The sequence below is a fragment of the Prionailurus viverrinus genome, chromosome D2, assembly GCF_022837055.1.
Source record: "Prionailurus viverrinus isolate Anna chromosome D2, UM_Priviv_1.0, whole genome shotgun sequence".
Lineage (NCBI taxonomy): Eukaryota > Metazoa > Chordata > Mammalia > Carnivora > Felidae > Prionailurus > Prionailurus viverrinus.
In genome coordinates, this window is record NC_062571.1 from 31,048,493 (window position 1) to 31,065,840 (window position 17,348).

The following is a 17,348-nucleotide window of genomic DNA, read 5'->3' on the forward strand; positions in this document are numbered from 1 at the left end:
CTCTGGTCTCCCTACTGCCATCCCCAGGGAGACCCCGCCCTTGGTCACCCTCTGCCAAGAGAACAGACGACGTAGGCCCCCTGTTCCAGCGCAGATGAAGTCTCGCCGCAGGCCCGGGCTAGCAGGTTGCCCGCGTTGTCCTCCTCTCCCACTTTTAACGAATCCCTTCTCCAGGAAGCTGATCCTCCTCTGACCCTTCCATCCCTACCCGACCTCAACCTTGAGGTTGCTGTTCTACCCCCACGGCTCATCAACGGATCCCACATCGGTCCGCACCTGGTGATCGAGGTGCCACGTGATTCTCCCAAGCCACGACTCCAGCCCTATGTGGCTTCCTCCAGGACTAACTGCATGTTCCCTTGGCATGTCAAGAGCAGAGTCCCTTTATTTGGTGCTGCCAGTCCCTATGGCACAGTGATCTTTATGGGCAACACAGCATTAAACTCTCTTGCGTTTACAGCGTTATGTGGTTCTTCCGGAGGGGCGGGGGGTGTGCAGGGTGAGTCGGCAAGCGGGGAGAAGGATGTCCTTGGGGTGGACTGGGCCGGGCCTGGAGCTCTCTGGGAGTCGAGACGGTCGGCGTTCTCTGCCCGTCACCTTCTTGTTGCTGGAGCGAGGGTGAAGGCTGGTGCCCACTTCCTGGAGGCATTCGTGTGAAATCGCCGGCTTGGTGTTGATAAAAATCACGGTGACTGTTTATGAAGCACTTAACATGTGTTTGGCATGCTAGTTCATGGTGACTGGTCTGAGGCAACGCAGCTGAGGCTCCTTTTGACTCAACCACCACCTCCACTGAGCTGGATCTGCGTTCAGATGCTGAAGCGGAGAAGCCCCCGGTCGGATCCACTCACAGCCTTTGCAAAATAAGCTTCCTCCCTGTGTCCGTAGCCTGATCATAAATCAGTGGGTGCTGCCCACGGGTGTTCAGTTTAGTTTAACCAATATTTATAAAAACGTGAGCCAAACTGTACATACAAGTCTGGAAGCCCCACAAGTTTGGATTTCTGGCGTGTCTCGAGAGATTTAGAAGGTCTGGCAACCGTGGGCCCCCATTACCACACGGCGACATTTGTCCGGAGCTGATCGGCAGCTGTCCCCTTGGCCCTCCAGCTGCCACGGTACCCGGAACTCCCTGTTACCCCAACGCTGGAAGTCGGTTGTCTTTTATCACGGTTGCCGTGTTTCTTTTATACCGGATCCAGTTCACTCATTAAGTTGTGTGCTCCAGGAAGACTTTGGGGCGTGCGGCACCTGGATCAGACCAGCGTTAGCTCACACGGTCTTCTTTGACTCTTCCTGGCTGCCGTGAAGCACGGTCAGGGGTGACTGGGCCCTCTCAAGAGTTAGCACCCACTGCAGAGTTCCTGGCCCCATCTTGTCTTTCCACGGATGTGCTGAAGGCTGGGGCGTGGGTCAGACTTTCAGATCTGGACCTCTCAACTGGCTACTTCTCAAAGGGTGCGAAGCCTGACCCAGCAGCCAGGCACAAGGCTTCAGGGTTCAGTAGGCAGCCCGTCTTGGGGGCCCCCGGCCGGCCCATTGGTAGCCTCGGAGGGGGCTGTGTCCCCAGCCATGAAAAAAGTCTCTTTAGTGTGACACCTGTTGACCTTCACAGAGAGGGATGGAGTGTGAGTCAGCTCAATCTTATCCTCCTCAGTCGCCGTGACCCATGGGCAGCAACGGAAAGCAAGCCGGAATCCGGAGCGAAACCTGAGAGACAGAGGGTCACGTGGAGCAGAGGGGTGAGGGGACAGTTACTGGAACTGCCCTGTGGCTGTCCCCCGCGGGAATTTTGTGCTCTCCTAATTGCCTATCATGGTTCACTATCTCTTGGGAGACACACTCCTCAGCGGATTTGATTTTTGGAAACATCCAGAAGTAATCTGGAGCTAAGTCTAGTGACCGAAGTGGGTGACGAAGCCAAATCAGACCATTTGTTATTACAGACAAAAAGAAACCAAATACGATTTAAAGAAACAACAGAGTTTTTTTTTGTTTGATTTGTTAATTGGCCCGTAAAGGAGTTTTCTAGAGGAGTCTTAAGAAATCTGGGCTTTGGCAGTGTTGGGTGCAGTAAAGACGCTCTCCCAAGGGGGCTGCTTTGAAAGAAAATCCCAGTTTGGGTATATTTGCTTAAAAAAGAATTCTCCCCATGACCACACTAAAATCTAAATTAGAAGGGGAAACAGACAGGGGCGCCTGGGTGCCTCAGTCTGTTAAGCGACTGACTTCAGCCCGGGTCATGATCTCACTAGTTCCCTAGTTCAAGCCCCGCATCAGCCTCTGTGCTGACAGCTCGGAGCCCGGAGCCTGCTTCAGATTCAGCCTCTCTCTCTGCCCCTCCCCGGCTCGTGCTCTGTCTCTATATCACTCAAAAATAATAAAAACATTAAAAAAAAGAAAAAGAAAAAGAAGGGGGAGCAGACAATGGAGGAAATGGGCTGGCAGAGAACACTGGCCTGTCAGAGAGGAGCAGAAATCAGTGAGACCCTGGGTGACAGCCCAGGAGACACGGGGTTCCATGTTCCAGGAGAGCAGGCCTGACTTCGGTTCCTCACCTGTAGCTCTAGAAGATTCCATGGGGCGGGGGGCCCAGTAAATGTCTCTACTGTGGGAGCTTCTCGGCCTCTGCCCCTTCCGCCCACACCCAGCATGTCCCACCCAGAGCTCCCCCTCCTCCCCTCCCACCCCTGCCCCCGTGGCCATCCTTCCGGCTGCTCATGCCCAGAACCCGGAGCCGTCCGTCCTTGCCTTCCCTCACATGCCGCCTCCCCTCCAGCATTCTGTTGGCTCTACCTTAGTAACATCCAGACTCTGACTACTTGTCACCCCGGTCTGAAACCCCCGTCTCTCACCTGGATCCCTGCAACAGCCTCCCCATCCCCTGCTGCTCTGCCCGCCCCGCAGTCGTCCCGTTCCAACGCGCTGCCAGGCCGATTCTTTTAAAAGGCAAGCCAGAGTACGCGTCTCTCCAACTCAGCTCCGCTGGGCTCCTCTCGGCAGAGTAGCGGCCCAAGTCCTTATCTCCACCGCAGCACCTTGCCTTGGCTGTTCCCTCCGTTCGGAGTCCTTCCCCAGACAGCTAGGCCTCAATAAGGCCTACTCTGACCATCCTGTAACGCGGCTCTCCCCCGGCACCTCCTGCCGTCCCTTCCCCAGCTCTGGTTTTCCCCTTTCCCCTAGAACTTCCCACCCGATACACTGTGTGACTCATGGACTCATTACGCTTGCTTATTGTCTGTCTCCCCACTAGCATGTCAGCGTCTCGAGGGAAGGAATCATCTGCTTTCGCTCACCGGTGTGTCCCAGGTGCCTGGAACAGTGCGGGCACACGTAGCCACTTGTGAGCGTACTGTGAATGAATGAAGGCTGCTGCCAGGAGCACTGGTCCTGCTCTGGGGCTAGCGTCGCCAACTACTGAAGATTCTGAGGTTACTTCAGAAATGCGTAGAGCCTGGGGAGTTGTTCAGACTCTCAGGGACCGTCACTGGGTAACAGGGGAGTGACCAATGCACAGACACGCGGTGCTGGGGGCCCCTCCCTGATGTGACAGTCCCTGTCTCCAAGCTCTTCTATAAGCTGCCTCAAGGGAAATGTGTGGTGTGGTGTTAAGGTTACAGGCCTTGGAGATACATGCGATCCTGGCTCTGTTGCTTTGTGTATACAGTTCAGGAGGCTTCCTTTCTGAGGCTCCATTTCCTCATCTGTAAACTGGGGATAACACCTCCCTTCCTCCTATTATCTACTTTTTACCTCTCCGTGGACAGTGGAGGGTTTTGTCACCCATTAAACACTAAAAAAAAAAAAAAAAACAAAACCCAGAATTTTCTCACTTCCTTCCGGCCCGCCCCAGGCACGTGGGATATCTGAGCAACAAAGACCCTGATGGTATCACGAGTGACCTGGACACATGGGCAGCAGGTGGCAAAAGGCATGAACACAGAGGCCCAACCTTGCCTGACGTCACTGTCTGGTTGAGACCAGGCCTCCCTGTCCACCTCTCATCTCCTCTTACCTGACCCTCCCTCAGGGTTTCCTGAGCCTGACGAGCCCACTCTCAGCAGGGCTCCTGGGTGCTGGGTTCCTACCTGGGCCACCGCCTTCCACCTCCCCTAGGGCCCCAGAGCAAACACCAGCCCCTCCGTGGGCCTCCAATTCCCCAGACGTACACGGCTGGGAGCACCAGGTGTGTCTGAGGGAGGAGTAAGAACTCGGTGCCTTCCTCCCCGGCTGACTGCCAAGGTCACTCCTCCTGCCCCTTGAGGGCAGGAAATGCACTGTAACCTTCCCAGGGAGCAGCCTGCTCTCTCCCCAGTCCTGGCCCTGGGGCCCCGACTGAGCTCTTCCTACTGTGGGGTTGGTGCTGCTCACCTGGCCCAAGGAAAGTCCTTGGTTCTTCGTCATTGCAGAAAGCTCTTAAAAATGTCAGGGCAGAATAAGTCCTCACCTCCTTTACCCGGCTCCTTCCTCCCTCTCTGCCTTTTGGCCTCTCTGACCCTACTCCTTCCATCTCTGTCCCTTCTCTCTTCTCCTCGTCCCAAATGTAGTCTCAGAAGAGAGAGCAGGAGCAGACCAACGGTAAGAACTAGGGCCTGGGCAATGGGGCGAGGCTTTAGCGAGGAGGTGGGGCTCAAGCCAGGCCCAGACCCGAGGGAGGATTGAGTGGTGGGCTCACTGCGGGGATGGCAACCTCCTGTGGGGGCGAGGGGTGCAGGCTCAAGCTGTGCGGGGATGCCCAGAGGCGACCAGGACAGGCTGTGGGTCCCTGAGGGCCGAGGAGAGGGCCAAGGGCTCACCTGTGGTTGAGGCAGCAGTAGATGATGGGATTGTACATGGTGGAGCTCATGGCCAGCCAGAAGAGCGCCAGGTAGACCTGCTGGATGAACTTGTGGTAGTAGATGTCCTCCTGGAAGCTGCCCAGGATGAAGTAGAAGTGATAGGGCAGCCAGCAGACGGCGAAGGTCACCACCACCAGCACCATGGTCTTCACAAACTGGGCCGGGAGAGGCTCAGGTCACTCCTCAGCCTGGAAGCCCCCTGCCCCCCCAACCCTCCAAGGGTGGTGGCAGGGCACCCCTCAGGCCAATCTGAGAAGCCCTCGAGTCCCCTGGAGCACACGCTGCCTTGACTCCCGGGCCCTGCACCTCGGGGCTCTTGTTCAGGCCCGCCCCTCTGCCCACACTGCTGTCCTCAAGTCCTTGAGGCCCAGCTCAGTGGCCACCTCCTCTAGCAGGTGTCCCGACCCGTTTACTCAGAGCAGCTCCCCTCCCTGGACAGTGGGTGAGCTCTAGCTCCTAACCCCATCCTTGGGGGCTCCCCTCTGCCAGCTAGGGGTTCCCAGGTGCCCCTCTCCCTGGGATCTGTGTCTGCCACAGCCCTTCTATCCATAGGTAGTGAGACTCTAGTCGGGGACCCCAGCCTCTGCCCGGGGGCCTGCTCCCTGACCTTTCTCCCTTCCCTGCCTGGTCTCTGCAGGCCCTCCTGAGTGTGGGCCAGTACCCCAGGGGGAATGGAGGGGAAGTGGAGGCCAGCTCTTCATGAGGAGGGACATTTAGATGGTGTCCCATATCCCATCACCTCCCTGAATTGCCCTGTGAAAAATGCCTAGTAGCAGACATGAAACCTCAAACACATGAGATTTTGACCTGATACATGATGGGATTAACCATTACCTCCCCCTGGATGCCTAACATGAAGGGGCCACAGCAAAGATCAGCTTTGACTGGGAGAGACGGGAGAAGGTCTGAATCACAGACTCCTTGGGGGCCCTGAATGGCAGGAGGAGGGGGCACGCCGGCACTTGGGTCGGAAATGGAATGCAGACTGGATACAGCTGGACTCCAACCCCGTCTCCAAGAGCTCGGAGGTCTCCAGTTCCAACATTTGAGAATTCTCCTGTGATTCTATACGGGAGCCTCCTGTGCTTTTGTGGGGCTTCTTAAATTCAACATTACGATTTCTCGAAACGTCTGAGATTTCTGAGAATCTATTATTCTAAGATTCTTGGGAGTATCTGAAATTCCGTGGGGTTTTAGGATTCTCCGATTCTCGTGACAGTCTGGGAAGTTCCTTTAACTTCGTATTTGGCCAAAGGCCAAAGGCAAGCTGTCCTCCCGGGAAGAACTAACTCAGGCTCTGTTCAGGGACTGGGGACCGGGCAAGTTAGGGTGGATCCTGTTCTCACCCGCACCCCCCCCTCCCCCCCAGGGGCGGGCTGCGAGCCCGGAAGGGTGAGGCCCCGAGGCGGGGCCCAGACAGGAGCTTTGAGACCTTCTGGGCGCCGGACATGGGGGGGGCGGGGGAGCGGAACAGAGTGAGGGCAGAGGCACCGCCCCCCGCCGAGCACCGCCCCCGGCGCCCACCTTCTTCTTGGCCTGCAGGTGGCGCAGGCTGGCGCCGTGCGTCTGGTGCCTGGGGACCTCGCGTCTCCAGAGCGTGAGGCCGATGACACTGTAGGCGAAGAGCATCACCACGAGAGGCAGCACGTAGATGAGGGCGATCACCACGAGGTGGTACCTGGAGGGAGAGCCAAAGGCCTGGGCACGGGACGGCCCGGGGGCGACTTCGGCATCCGTCAGCGCTCAGTCCCCCGGACCCCGCGAGCGTCCCTAAGCCAACTCCGGGCTAGCCACCCTGCACCACCTCCCAAGCCTTGATTTAACTTAAAAAAAATTTTAAAGGCAACACGGGCTAGAATTTATGCCCAAAGAGGGCTTCCCTTGCTGCAAAAGAGACACCAGCGTTTTCTCGCCTGCGTCCCTCCAGGTGACAGATGAATACTACCAAAAAAGGAAATAGCTAGGAATGAAAAAGTTAACCAAATAATACATTTGTTTAACACTTAAAATGCCATTAAGCACAAAGGAGGAAGTAAAATCACTCATTGCATCCTCACCACGGTAATAATTTGGGACAATTTTCTTCCAGAATCCTGTGTATATATGACATGTGTATGTGCACCTGTATTAGATAGATTATATATATAGTCTGTATCTGCATCTGTCTGTCTGGAGACGTAGATTTTCTGGAGTTGACATGCTTCCACCCTGCACCGGAATCCTTATCAGGGAACGGGGCAGCGACAACAGAGTCACTACACGACATTGGTCATCTCTCCCTGCCCATCAGCATTGGGTTGGGAGCATGGCTCATGCCAGCAGACCTTCTCCTGCACCACCTTCGAGCAAGTGGCCCCGAATGCCACTGACGTTTCCTCATCTAGCCCCCGTGGAGAGCAAGCCGGGCTGTGTTGAGCCGTGTCTCTTCCTTCTGGAAAGACGGTGTGAAGGAGATGTGTGCTGGCCACGCCAGTGTCTGAGTGACGCTGCAGGTCGTCTCCAACAGGGCCTGGGTGGGGGCACCTCGTGAAAGGGCCTGAGACCCGTGGCCTTGACACGTGACCTTTTTCTGCCAGGGCTGAAGTGTTCCCAAGGCCCCCACGCCCCGTGACCCGTGCGCCGGCCGGTTTCGAGAGGTGCTGCCACCGAGAGGGCGGGGAGCGGGTGGCTCCAGCAAATGTCTTCCCTAAAGCCTGTGTTTAGAATTCTGCTTGCTTGCTCTTGGGGACTGCTAGACCCCGGGCTCCTCAGCTAGTCCTGCTGTGGAGCAAGTAAGGGCAGGGAGGAGCAGTGAGGTCACAGAGTGTTTGAGCTAGATAGACCTTGGGGATCAGCAGGGCCACCTGCCTCGGTGTCTGGAGGGAAACGGAGCCCCAGAGAGGCGCAGAAAGTCTGTGACACGTGAAACAGCTCTACAGATTTAATCACTACCAAAAAACGATTTCCCTATCACTGAAGGTCAGCTCTGTGAAGCCAGAACTGAGTTCTTGGTCAGCCTCTAACTTCTAAGGGTGACCTCAGGCAAGTCTGCTCTCTCCCTTAGTCTCAGTTTCCCCATTTGTAATGCCTAAGGTCCTTCCCAAGTATGAGGGATATCACTCTGTTGCCTTTCCTTGGGACACGGTTCAGGATAGGAATTCACCCTGGGCTAGGTTCCTACACAGAGGGGAGCACCAAGGGGCTGTGGGGGTCATCTGGGGCCTGCCCCAGATCAGGAATCCGTCCTTTCATTGCCTGGATTTGTGTGTGTTTTGATTTTAGGGATCTATGCGCATTTTCCTGGAGGGGGCATCTGTAATTTCACCAGATTCCGATAGACCCGGGATGGGCGCCTGTGAGGGTGGAGCCCTCAAGTGTCCCCACCCAAGAACAAAGACTACATTCTCATACAGAAGACCAGGCTTTGCCCAAATCCTCACGGAATTCTAAGTAACACCGAAGTAGCCTTCCTGTTTTTTCTTGGCGTCTGAATCAGGGTCGGAACTCATCATCCCCAGAGAGCTGGTGCTGGGTGCCCTGAGTTATTATTCCTGGTCCCCTCTCCGGGCCCCCTCTTAGGCAGAAAGGCGTCTGTTAAGGCGGAGAAACACTGCCCCCCAGTGGTCAGTCACAAAATATTCTGCTCTCCACCCTTCCCTGAGCCTTCGGTACGGGGACCTTGCCCTTGGGGGCAGGGCAGGGGTCGGGGAGCGGAATAGAGTAAGGGCAGAGGCCGCCCTCAAAACTCGTCAGTCCCCGGGAACAGGCTTCTCAGGCTTCTTGCCTAGCACTGACGGCCACAGCGAGGCCCGCTTCTGGCTGGTGCTTGGGGCAGATGGAAACCGTGCAGGGGCGGGCGATGGGGGAGGGGTGTTAAAGGAGGCGGAGGGTGGGGGCTGTGTTGCCATGGTGACCTGGCAGCCCTCCGCCAAAGCCTCCGCATCCTCCTGCTTGGGGCAGCTGGGCCTCTGTTGGACTAAATCTGCCACCTCCACGTTTGTTTTCATGTGTCCCCTGCTTCAACTACTATATAGCGGGTGCCAGTTCCGTGCCACGTGCGGCGCTAACGGCGTCATATACATTTTCTCGCGCATGCTCACAGCAACTTTCCAACAAGTTCTCTTCCGAGTTACCGCCTATGGGAGGAGCCAAAGGGTCAGAAAGGTCAAGTGACTATGAGGGACAGGGCAGGACTCTGCCCCAACTACTGACTTGCAAAACCTCAGCAAATTCTCTATCCTCTGCTAAACCGCCAGGCCTCGCATGGGGGTGAGGGGGGGGGGGCGTCCACCGGTGAGAACTGGGCACACTGAGGCCCAGCAAGGGAAAGGACTTACCCAGGGTCACACAATGGCTGGCCCGTGCCTGCGTTCTTCTTCCTAGTCCCCCCCCACCCGTGGTGCCCACTCAGCGTGAGGCAGGCACCAGACATCCCCCGTAAAACAACCCCGGCTCGGTCACCTGCCCTTTCTTTCTGCCTCAGTACCCTGAGCATTCGCGGTGGCCTCCCCCGAACACACACCTGTGCGCGCACACACTTCCGCACACACACGCAGACGTCAGTGGGCGCCGCGTGCCCACACACCCGGTGTCCCACGCACATGTGCACAGGGGCGTGTCCTCATTTGAGGATACACGTGTCCTTGTCTAAGTAGCTGTGTGGGGAGGCAGTGGTGAGCTCTCAGGCAGGACTACCTGGGTTTAAACCCTCGCTTCACCACCTGCTGGCTGTGGGACCTTGGGCCTATTACTTAGTTTTTAGGGCTTCAGCGTCCTCATTTGAAACCTGGTCCCCGGTAGTGTTAGGGGAGTGAAGTGGCTTCATGTATGTCAAGCCCAACACGTGGTACGTGCTAAGTGAAACTCACTGAGTGAAACTCACGTAATCCCAAGCGCTCACAGACACCTGCACCCGCACGTGCACACACACACACACACACACTATGGTCCCCACGGCCCAGGCCTTACAAAAGGAGCATCTTGCCGCCATTGTCTTCGGGCCAGACCACCGCACACTTGGTGGCGCCCTGGTCCGTGGTGATGGTGGAGTAGAAGCACTGGGGGAAGGCGAGGGCCAGGGCCAGCAGCCAGATGCCTGCAATAACCGCTCTGGTGCCGCGGGCTGAGAGCCGCGGCTGGAAGGGGTGGACGATGGCCACGTACCTGTGAGCAGAGTGCTGTGTGAGTGGCGGGCACCCCTCCCCCCCGCCAGAGCCCCATTTCCCACGCCGTGCTGGGCCCCCGCAGAGAGCCACCTGGGCTGGTGACTCTCCCACAGCCACACAGCACGCCAGTGCCCTAAAACCCCAGGCCAGGCCTCACCTCATCGCCTCCCTGGGGGCGGACTTACTCTCGAATGGCCACCAGAGAGCGGTGTGGCCACACTGGAAGTCCACTCAAAACATTCGCCCAAAGCCGCCGGGCCCCTTGGCCCTCTGCTGTCCCTCTTCTGCTCAGAAACCTTAGCGGAACCCGACAGTCTCCCAGACACAGCCCAAACCAGCCCTGCCTGTCGGCTTTCTGCAGGGGTGGAAATGCTCTATGTATAAACTGTTCTGTTCAGTAGCCATAACCACACATGGCCATGAACACTGGAAGTGTGGCTAATATGACTGAGGAACAGAGTTTTAAGTTTTAACTAATTCAAATGTAAATAGGCACACGGTTAGGTTACCAGACACAGCAGGCCCAAACCTTTAAACTCGGCATTCAAGGCCCTCTGCACATGGCCAACGCACTTACTTTCTCACCTCCTGTGCCACTGCTTCCCGCACCTTCCCTGGCTCATTCTGGTCAAGAAACAGCCCTGCCTGTGTGACCCTCTGTAGGGGGCATTTCTTCCCCCTCAGCCTGAAATTTCTCCTTCCACTCTGGATTCACTAAAGTCCAAGTGAAAGGTCACCTCTTCCAAGAAGTCGGCCAGAAACAGGCTTGTCTCCTCAGCTCCTGCCTCTCTCTGGGGAACCTCTGAGGATTTGAGCTGCTGTTTGGCCTGAGTATCTCAGGCAGGGGTTGTTCTCTCCATTTTCTGCACCAGGAGACTGAGGCTTGCAGAAGGGGAAGAACCAGCTGGAAGAGGCAGCACTGGCCCTGAACCAAGTCGTGCAGTTCCCCTCTGCTCCCGGGACCTCAGAAGCCGCTGCGGGAACGTCCTGGAGCCTGGTGGGGCTGAGGCCTCATGGGTCACGGCCCTGACCAAGGAAGGGAGAGCTGGGGTAGCCGTCAGCTTCCAAGGTCAAAGGATCCAAAGAGCACCATCAAAGACACGGGACCCCACACTGCTTCTCTTATGCTGTGCCCTGTGACTGGAGGCTTTGGTTGCCGCCTCACAAGAGGGAGGGTGTGGGGCGAGATGGGGGGGCCCTCCTCGGAATACAGTTTTTATGTGAATAAATTACACAGGATTACAAAGACAATCAGTTATACTGGAATACAGTTAGCAAAATATAAAATAGATTTGGGGCACAACAATATGCACGCTTCTTTATCAACCCACTAAACAAGATCTAGCAGCAGGTCTGGAACCGATGATAAATTTGTTTTTAATATTTATTTATTTTTGAGAGCACGAGTAGGGGAGGGGCAGAGAGTGGTGGGGACAGAGGATCTGAAACCAGCTCTGAGCTGACAGCAGCAAGCCTTACACAGGACTAGAACTCATGAACTATGAGATCATGACCTGAGCCAAAGTCAGACGCTCGACTGACTGAGCCACCCAGGTGCACCACCCCCACCCCTGCTGTCGTGGTAACTATTTTTAAAATTTTTTAAAACATTTATTTATTACTGAGAGACAGAGAGAGACAGAGCATGAGTGGGGGAGGGACAGAGAGAGAGGGAGACACAGAATCCGAAGCAGGCTCCAGGCTCTGAGCTGTCAGCACGGAGCCCGACGCGGGGCTCGAACTCACAAACCGGGAGATCATGACCTGAGTTGAAGTAGGACGCTTAACTGACGGAGCCACCCAGGCGCCCCCGTGGTAATTTTTAAGTAGTGACGTCTGTAGTCGATGCTTGGAGATTTCTGCGCAACAGAGGTATCTGTGATTTCTATCGGTGACGTGGCCCCAGGCACTGCTGGAATCCCAGCAAAATGTGGTTTGTTGCCTCCATTTGGAACAGTGATTTTTCACCCCCACAGAAGCTGATGACCCCTGGGACTTCTGTGACGGTCTGTGGTCACAAGTTACGCACATCTGGATTGGATGATTGTCGACCCCTCCTTCCTCTGTCTGAGACACTGACCTTCTCCCTTTACTGTGGCCGGGCCCTGGGCCAGCTCTACCCCAAGATGGCCTGGATCTGGGCTGAGTGCCTCAGCAGGACAAGAGGAGTGGCATTTCCTCAGGGGCCTCCTCCCCGCAGATGAGGCAGGTGACCAGCGGGCCAACTGGGGGGCTGGGGTTCCCTTGCTGTTCTGGCAGGTGGGGTGGGAGAGAGGAGAGCTTTTTCTCTGTTAGTTGAGGGGCAGCTCTGGGGCTTTGATCTAAATGTGGATCCTGACTTCATCACCTTCCAGCCGTAGGGACTCAAACCACCCTCTTCTGTAAAGTGAGATGACAGTCATTTGAGCCCCTGTGGTTGTCTTGGGAAGGGAATGAGATGCTTGAGAAGTGCCTGCAGGCAGCAGGGGTTTAGGACTTGAAAGGGCCATTATTCCTATGTATTTGTGTCCTTTAAATGCACCAGAGGTGACTTTGGTCCTGGATGACCCCTGGGCCTTCCTCTCTGGGGTTAATCTGAACCTGGAGACAAGGTCTGGACCATAGGATGACCTTGCCCTAAGCAGGGAAGTTGACATCCGCGTGTTCTAGGCACCCGGGGAGCGTTGACTCCGTGCCCCCTGAGCTTTCTGCCCTGTCTCGGTGAGGACGGTCTTTCCTGGGGCCCCCTCACGCACACCAGGCACCACCCTGCCACGGGCCTTTGCTGCCGCTGTGCCCTCTCCCTGGATTGATCTTTCCCCAGCGCTCACAGGGCTCTCTCTCTCACCTCTTTCCATCCTGGCTCCAAACCCACCCCACAGTGGGGCCGACCGCACACCCGGTCTAGCGCTCCAGCCTGCCCCCACCCCGACACACAGCCCGGCACCTGGGGTCCCCTCGCCTCTCCCTGGTATTTTTCCACAGCCCTCATGACCTCAAAATACAACGTACAATTTATTCATGTGTGTATTATTTAAATTCTCACCAGGGCAGCCAGGTTTATCTGTTTTTTGCCCCAATGGCCACAACAGTATCTGTATGTAGTCGGCCTTGAACATATGAATCGATGAAGAAACGAATGGACGGGGCTTCGCTGTTAACACCCCGGCCTGAATTACCATCCTCTCTCACCTGGATTATTATTCACCAGCCTCTTGCCTGGTCTCCAGACTCCCCCCCTCCCCACCTTAAAATGCAAGTTCCATGAGGCCTGATTTCAAGGACTGTTTTTCCTTCTGGTGTATGTTCCCCAATGCCTGAAACAGAGGGAGCACTCGAGTATTTGTTGAGTGAAGGAGAAGAACATGTTAGTGGACTTGCAGAGACATCCAGGGGTACTGAGGTGCTTTTGGCGGGGGCAGGGGGTGTGGTCAGATGAGGAGGGACACGCCCCTTCCTGAGAGCTGAGCCGGCTGGGTTCTGGGCCGCTGGCCCTGACCCTGACTTGCTGGCGATCCTGCTTGTCTCTGGCCTCTGTTGGCCTGGGTACAAAATCAGAAGCGTGGCCTAGACGAATGGTTTTCGAACTTTTCTTTTCATTTTTAATTAGGAGAATACATTCCTCAAATGAAATCTTTAGGGAAACTCCATAGAAAAACAGCCCAGGGCAGACAAGAGCCAGCTGCTGTGTGTCACTGGGCAGACGCCTGGAGATGGAGACGGGGGGGAGGGGGGGGCAGTGGTGGGGGACAGCGGGGCTCATGCCCCTTCAAACCATCCTGACAAGGGATCTGTGTCTCTGAGGGTCCCAGGCCTGCCCCTCCTGGACATACACCTGCTGTCTTTCTGTGTCCCTTTTTGTTTGCTATCTGTCCCAACCATTCTTCCCCAGGGTCACACAGTCCCCTTCTGAGGCCAAACTGTGCCCTGCCTGCCCCAACCAGCTTCAGGAGGACTGCATTTGGCTCCACTGACCACTCCTCCACCCTCCCGGCCTTCAGCAGAAGGCCACAGCCTGCGGCCCCCTGAGAACAGGATTGGGAAAGTAATTGGACCCATTGTAATTGTATGGTAACTGCATGCAATATTAAATCCTCCCCAGTATAATCTATCTAGGAATAGGAAAACAGGAAAAGCCATGTCCTTGCAGTAAAAGAAAGACGCCAAAAGAGATCAACTCCAGAGAAGAATACTCTAGAAGTTCCCTAAACACGGCCCTTCTCTCCCGACAGCCTTGAACAACCATCCAGTGCCAAGTTCTTCCTTGGGTCTAACCTTAACTTTGCCTGCTTTGGTTCTGTGCTCTTTTGTCCCCCACATGCATACTTTTATTTATTTTATTTATTCATTTTTACTAAAAAAAAATTTTTTTTAAGGTTTATTCATCTTTTAGACCCAGAGAGAGACAGAGTGTGAGCAGGGGAGGGACAGAGAGAGAGACACACACACAGAATCCAAAGCAGGTTCCAGGCTCTGAGCTGTCAGCACAGAGCCCCGACTTGGGGCTCGAACCCATGAGCCACGAGATCGTGACCTGAGCCGAAGTCGGATGCTTAACTGACTGAGCCACCCAGGCTCCCCAGATGCACACTTTAAGATCGTGATTGAGTTGGGAGGCAATTCCTTGAGTTCTACTGCTAACTTGCTGTGTGACTATGGACAAGTCACCGGCCCTGTCTGAGCCCCGACAAAGTGAGACAGCTTCCCCCGGCCTCCCCACCAGCCCCCTCTTGCCTGTCAGCGGCTATGGCGGTCATGGAGTAGATGCTGACGAACATGGCCGTGATGGGGAAGAGGTTCTGGAAGTGGCAGAAGGCACGGCCGAAGTACCAGATGTTGTGGCTGGCGTAGACGAAATTGAAGACGGCATTGAAGGCGGCCATGCAGAGGTCAGCCAGGGCCAGGTTGACAATGAAATAATTGGTGACCGTGCGCATCCTCTGGTGGGCCAGGATGATCCAGATGACCGTGGCATTGCCCGTCACGGCCACCAACACCAGGGCCAGGTAGGCCGTGGCCCACAGCGCCAGCTGCCAGCCGGGCATGGAGAAGGCCGTGATCCCCGTGGCGTTGCTCTCAAGGCCGGGCGAGATGTTGGCGTCAGTCACAAAATCACAGGCCGCCATGGCGGCCTCTGGGTCTGGGATGAGGGGCCTGACTCCTCGCTCCTCCTGAGCCCTGATGCCCTGCCCAGATATGCTAGAGAAGAAGAGTGCTCTTGGGTGCATGCGTATGTGTGGGACAGAGGCGTAGGTGCCAAGCCAGGCACGTCAGGGGGGACAGGGGGTCACTCCCAAGCCTCGAGCGGAGATGAGGTTAGGCTGAGCAGAGAGCCGGGTCCACAGCCATTCGCATTTCAGACTCCCATGTCCTGGCCAGACTTCTCACATGTCCCATGCAAATCTAGAATCTAAGACACAGTTTCAGAGCAGGAAACATCCTTGTAAATCATCTGGGTCGGATGAGGTGAGCACAGAGCAGCGGCCTTGGCATTCCGCAGGTCAGCTGCCCAGCAGGCTTTGCTCCAGGCTGTGGGGTGCGGGCTGGGCTGGGGTCCGGGACATGCTCACCGTGCTGCCATCTGCCAGCCCCGGAGCCTCTGTCCTCCCTGCCGCTCCCCCAGGCAGGGCGGGCGAGGGCCTTGGCAGAGGTGCGGCTTGCTCACGAGGTGTGACTTTGGCTCCCGCCCCTCGTCCCACCCCCTGCTGGGATGGCCCAGCCTTGTCTCTTGAGAAAAGATTCAGGACCGGCTGCGGGGGACAGGGAGGGAACCAGGGGTGGCAGGGCTGGGGGCTGGCACGCAGGCGTGGTCCTGGGGCGGGGGGCTCGTTCACACTTAGCCCAGGCCAGGAGCTACACGCCTGGCAGGCTGGGCGGGGTTGGGGTCCGCCTGGGTTACTCCAGGCAAGTCTCTTAAGGTCACTGGACTTTGGCTTCCTCATCTGAAAAATATGGGAGAAATAAGGTGACGTCCGGTGGTGTGTTTGTGAGTTTTAAATGAGATGATGCACAGACGGTCCCCAGGGCACAGGGGCTGGCACGTCAAAAGCACGGCAGGGAGTTGTAGCCCCGCAGGAGGCCCCGAGGCAGGATTCGGAGCACTCCTGACAGGTTCTCAGGTGATGCTGCTGCTGCTGGTCCAGAGACCCCACTCCCTAAGGACGAGGATGGGGCTCACCGCCCCTTCTGTGAACCCCAGAGAGGCCCCCGTGGTGAGCGCTGGGGGGCTGCTCTGGGTCTGTCCAAGGAACCTGCTCTTGGTCATCCACCATGCATATGCGTGTCGCGCCCTGTGTGAAGCCGGGATGCCGTTTCCGAGCGACCGTGTGTGGGGCTGATGTGTGTAAGTGCACACACACTGGTGCATCTGTGGGCACCTGTAGGTGTGTGGCCCCTGAAGGTGGGCTAGGCTCAGCAGGGCAGGGCACGTCCCACATTAAAGCAGAGGAGGGCTCTCGATCGCCAGCCGTGGTGGCCCCCGCTGTGTGTGTGTGCGCGTGTGTGCGTGTGTGTATGGTCTCCAGACTATCCAGCCTTGCACTTGGGGACCCTCCCAGGCTCCGCTCCAGACCCAAGTGGCTCCAGCCATAGCCAGGCCATGGGGCAGAGGTCTGTTCCCTCTCTGGAGCGGGCCACCACCTCTGGACGTCTGTCCCTTGCTGACGGGCCTCTGCCTTTGATCCCTCTTAGCAGCAGCAGCAGCAGAACTCACTCAACTTTGGGGCTTAAATTTTTTTTGAATTTTAGGGAGAGAGAGAGAGAGAGAGACAGAGAGAGACAGAGAGAGAGAGACAGAGAGAGAGAGACAGAGAGAGAGAGAGAGAGAGAAAACACTCATGAGCCGGGGAGAGGGACAGAGGGAGGGAGATTTGCAATGTGTGCTTGCTGCTCAGAGCGGCCTGACCAACCCATCGCCAGACAAAGGTCTGGAAGGCTAGGCTTTGTTAAAAGAGGAAGAGAGACCCAAGGTTCTTTAGGTCCTGTGGACACAGGGAGACTCCAGTTTGCTCACGGACGTTTGTGTGCGGGAAGTTCTCTCCACCCAGAAGTGGAGGGGGAAAGGCTGCCCATTGGTTCTGGCCGATGGGCTGAGCTCATGGCACAGGCCGGGGACCCTGGTGACTGACTCCACTTCTGACTTTAGAGGGCAGGGTGTTTATCAAGAAGCTCTTTGGGGTCGATGCCTGGGGAACGGAGGGGAGGGGAGCAGGAGCGGGCGGAGGAGGAGCTGAGCTGAGATGTGTTAGATGACAGCCTAGGACAGCCCCGAAGGGCAGGTCGCTCTGAACTGGAGTGGCCCTTTGGCGTTGCCTTGTGTTGGGCAGAGGTGGCCATCCATCCATGGCTGCCTGTGGGCTGCCCCAAGAAGGGGCGTGACCTTGGACAA

At 56.5% G+C, this 17,348-nt stretch overlaps 1 protein-coding gene across 1 annotated transcript; it reads right to left on the minus strand.

Annotated features, from left to right (window-relative positions):
* Positions 1-309: 309 nt before the first annotated feature.
* On the minus strand, positions 310-15,560 carry TACR2 (tachykinin receptor 2). Its single transcript, XM_047825025.1, has 5 exons — positions 14,696-15,560; positions 9,786-9,980; positions 6,363-6,516; positions 4,797-4,993; positions 310-1,710 (listed from the first exon to the last, which is right to left on the minus strand). The coding sequence occupies exons 1-5, from the start codon at positions 15,187-15,189 to the stop codon at positions 1,494-1,496; spliced, it is 1,257 nt and encodes a 418-aa protein (XP_047680981.1). The 5' UTR covers positions 15,190-15,560; the 3' UTR covers positions 310-1,493.
* Positions 15,561-17,348: the final 1,788 nt, after the last annotated feature.

Excerpts from the sequence above, each read along its gene's own strand:
- TACR2 (XM_047825025.1), bottom strand. The coding sequence starts at position 15,189 with ATGCACCCAAGAGCACTCTTCTTCTCTAGCATATCTGGGCAGGGCATC. Across the intron at positions 9,981-14,695 it reads ACCGCCATAGCCGCTGACAG|GTACGTGGCCATCGTCCACC; the intron begins GCAAGAGGGGGC and ends CTCTGCTCACAG. Across the intron at positions 1,711-4,796 it reads TACTGCTGCCTCAACCACAG|GTTTCGCTCCGGATTCCGGC; the intron begins GTGAGCCCTTGG and ends TCTGTCTCTCAG.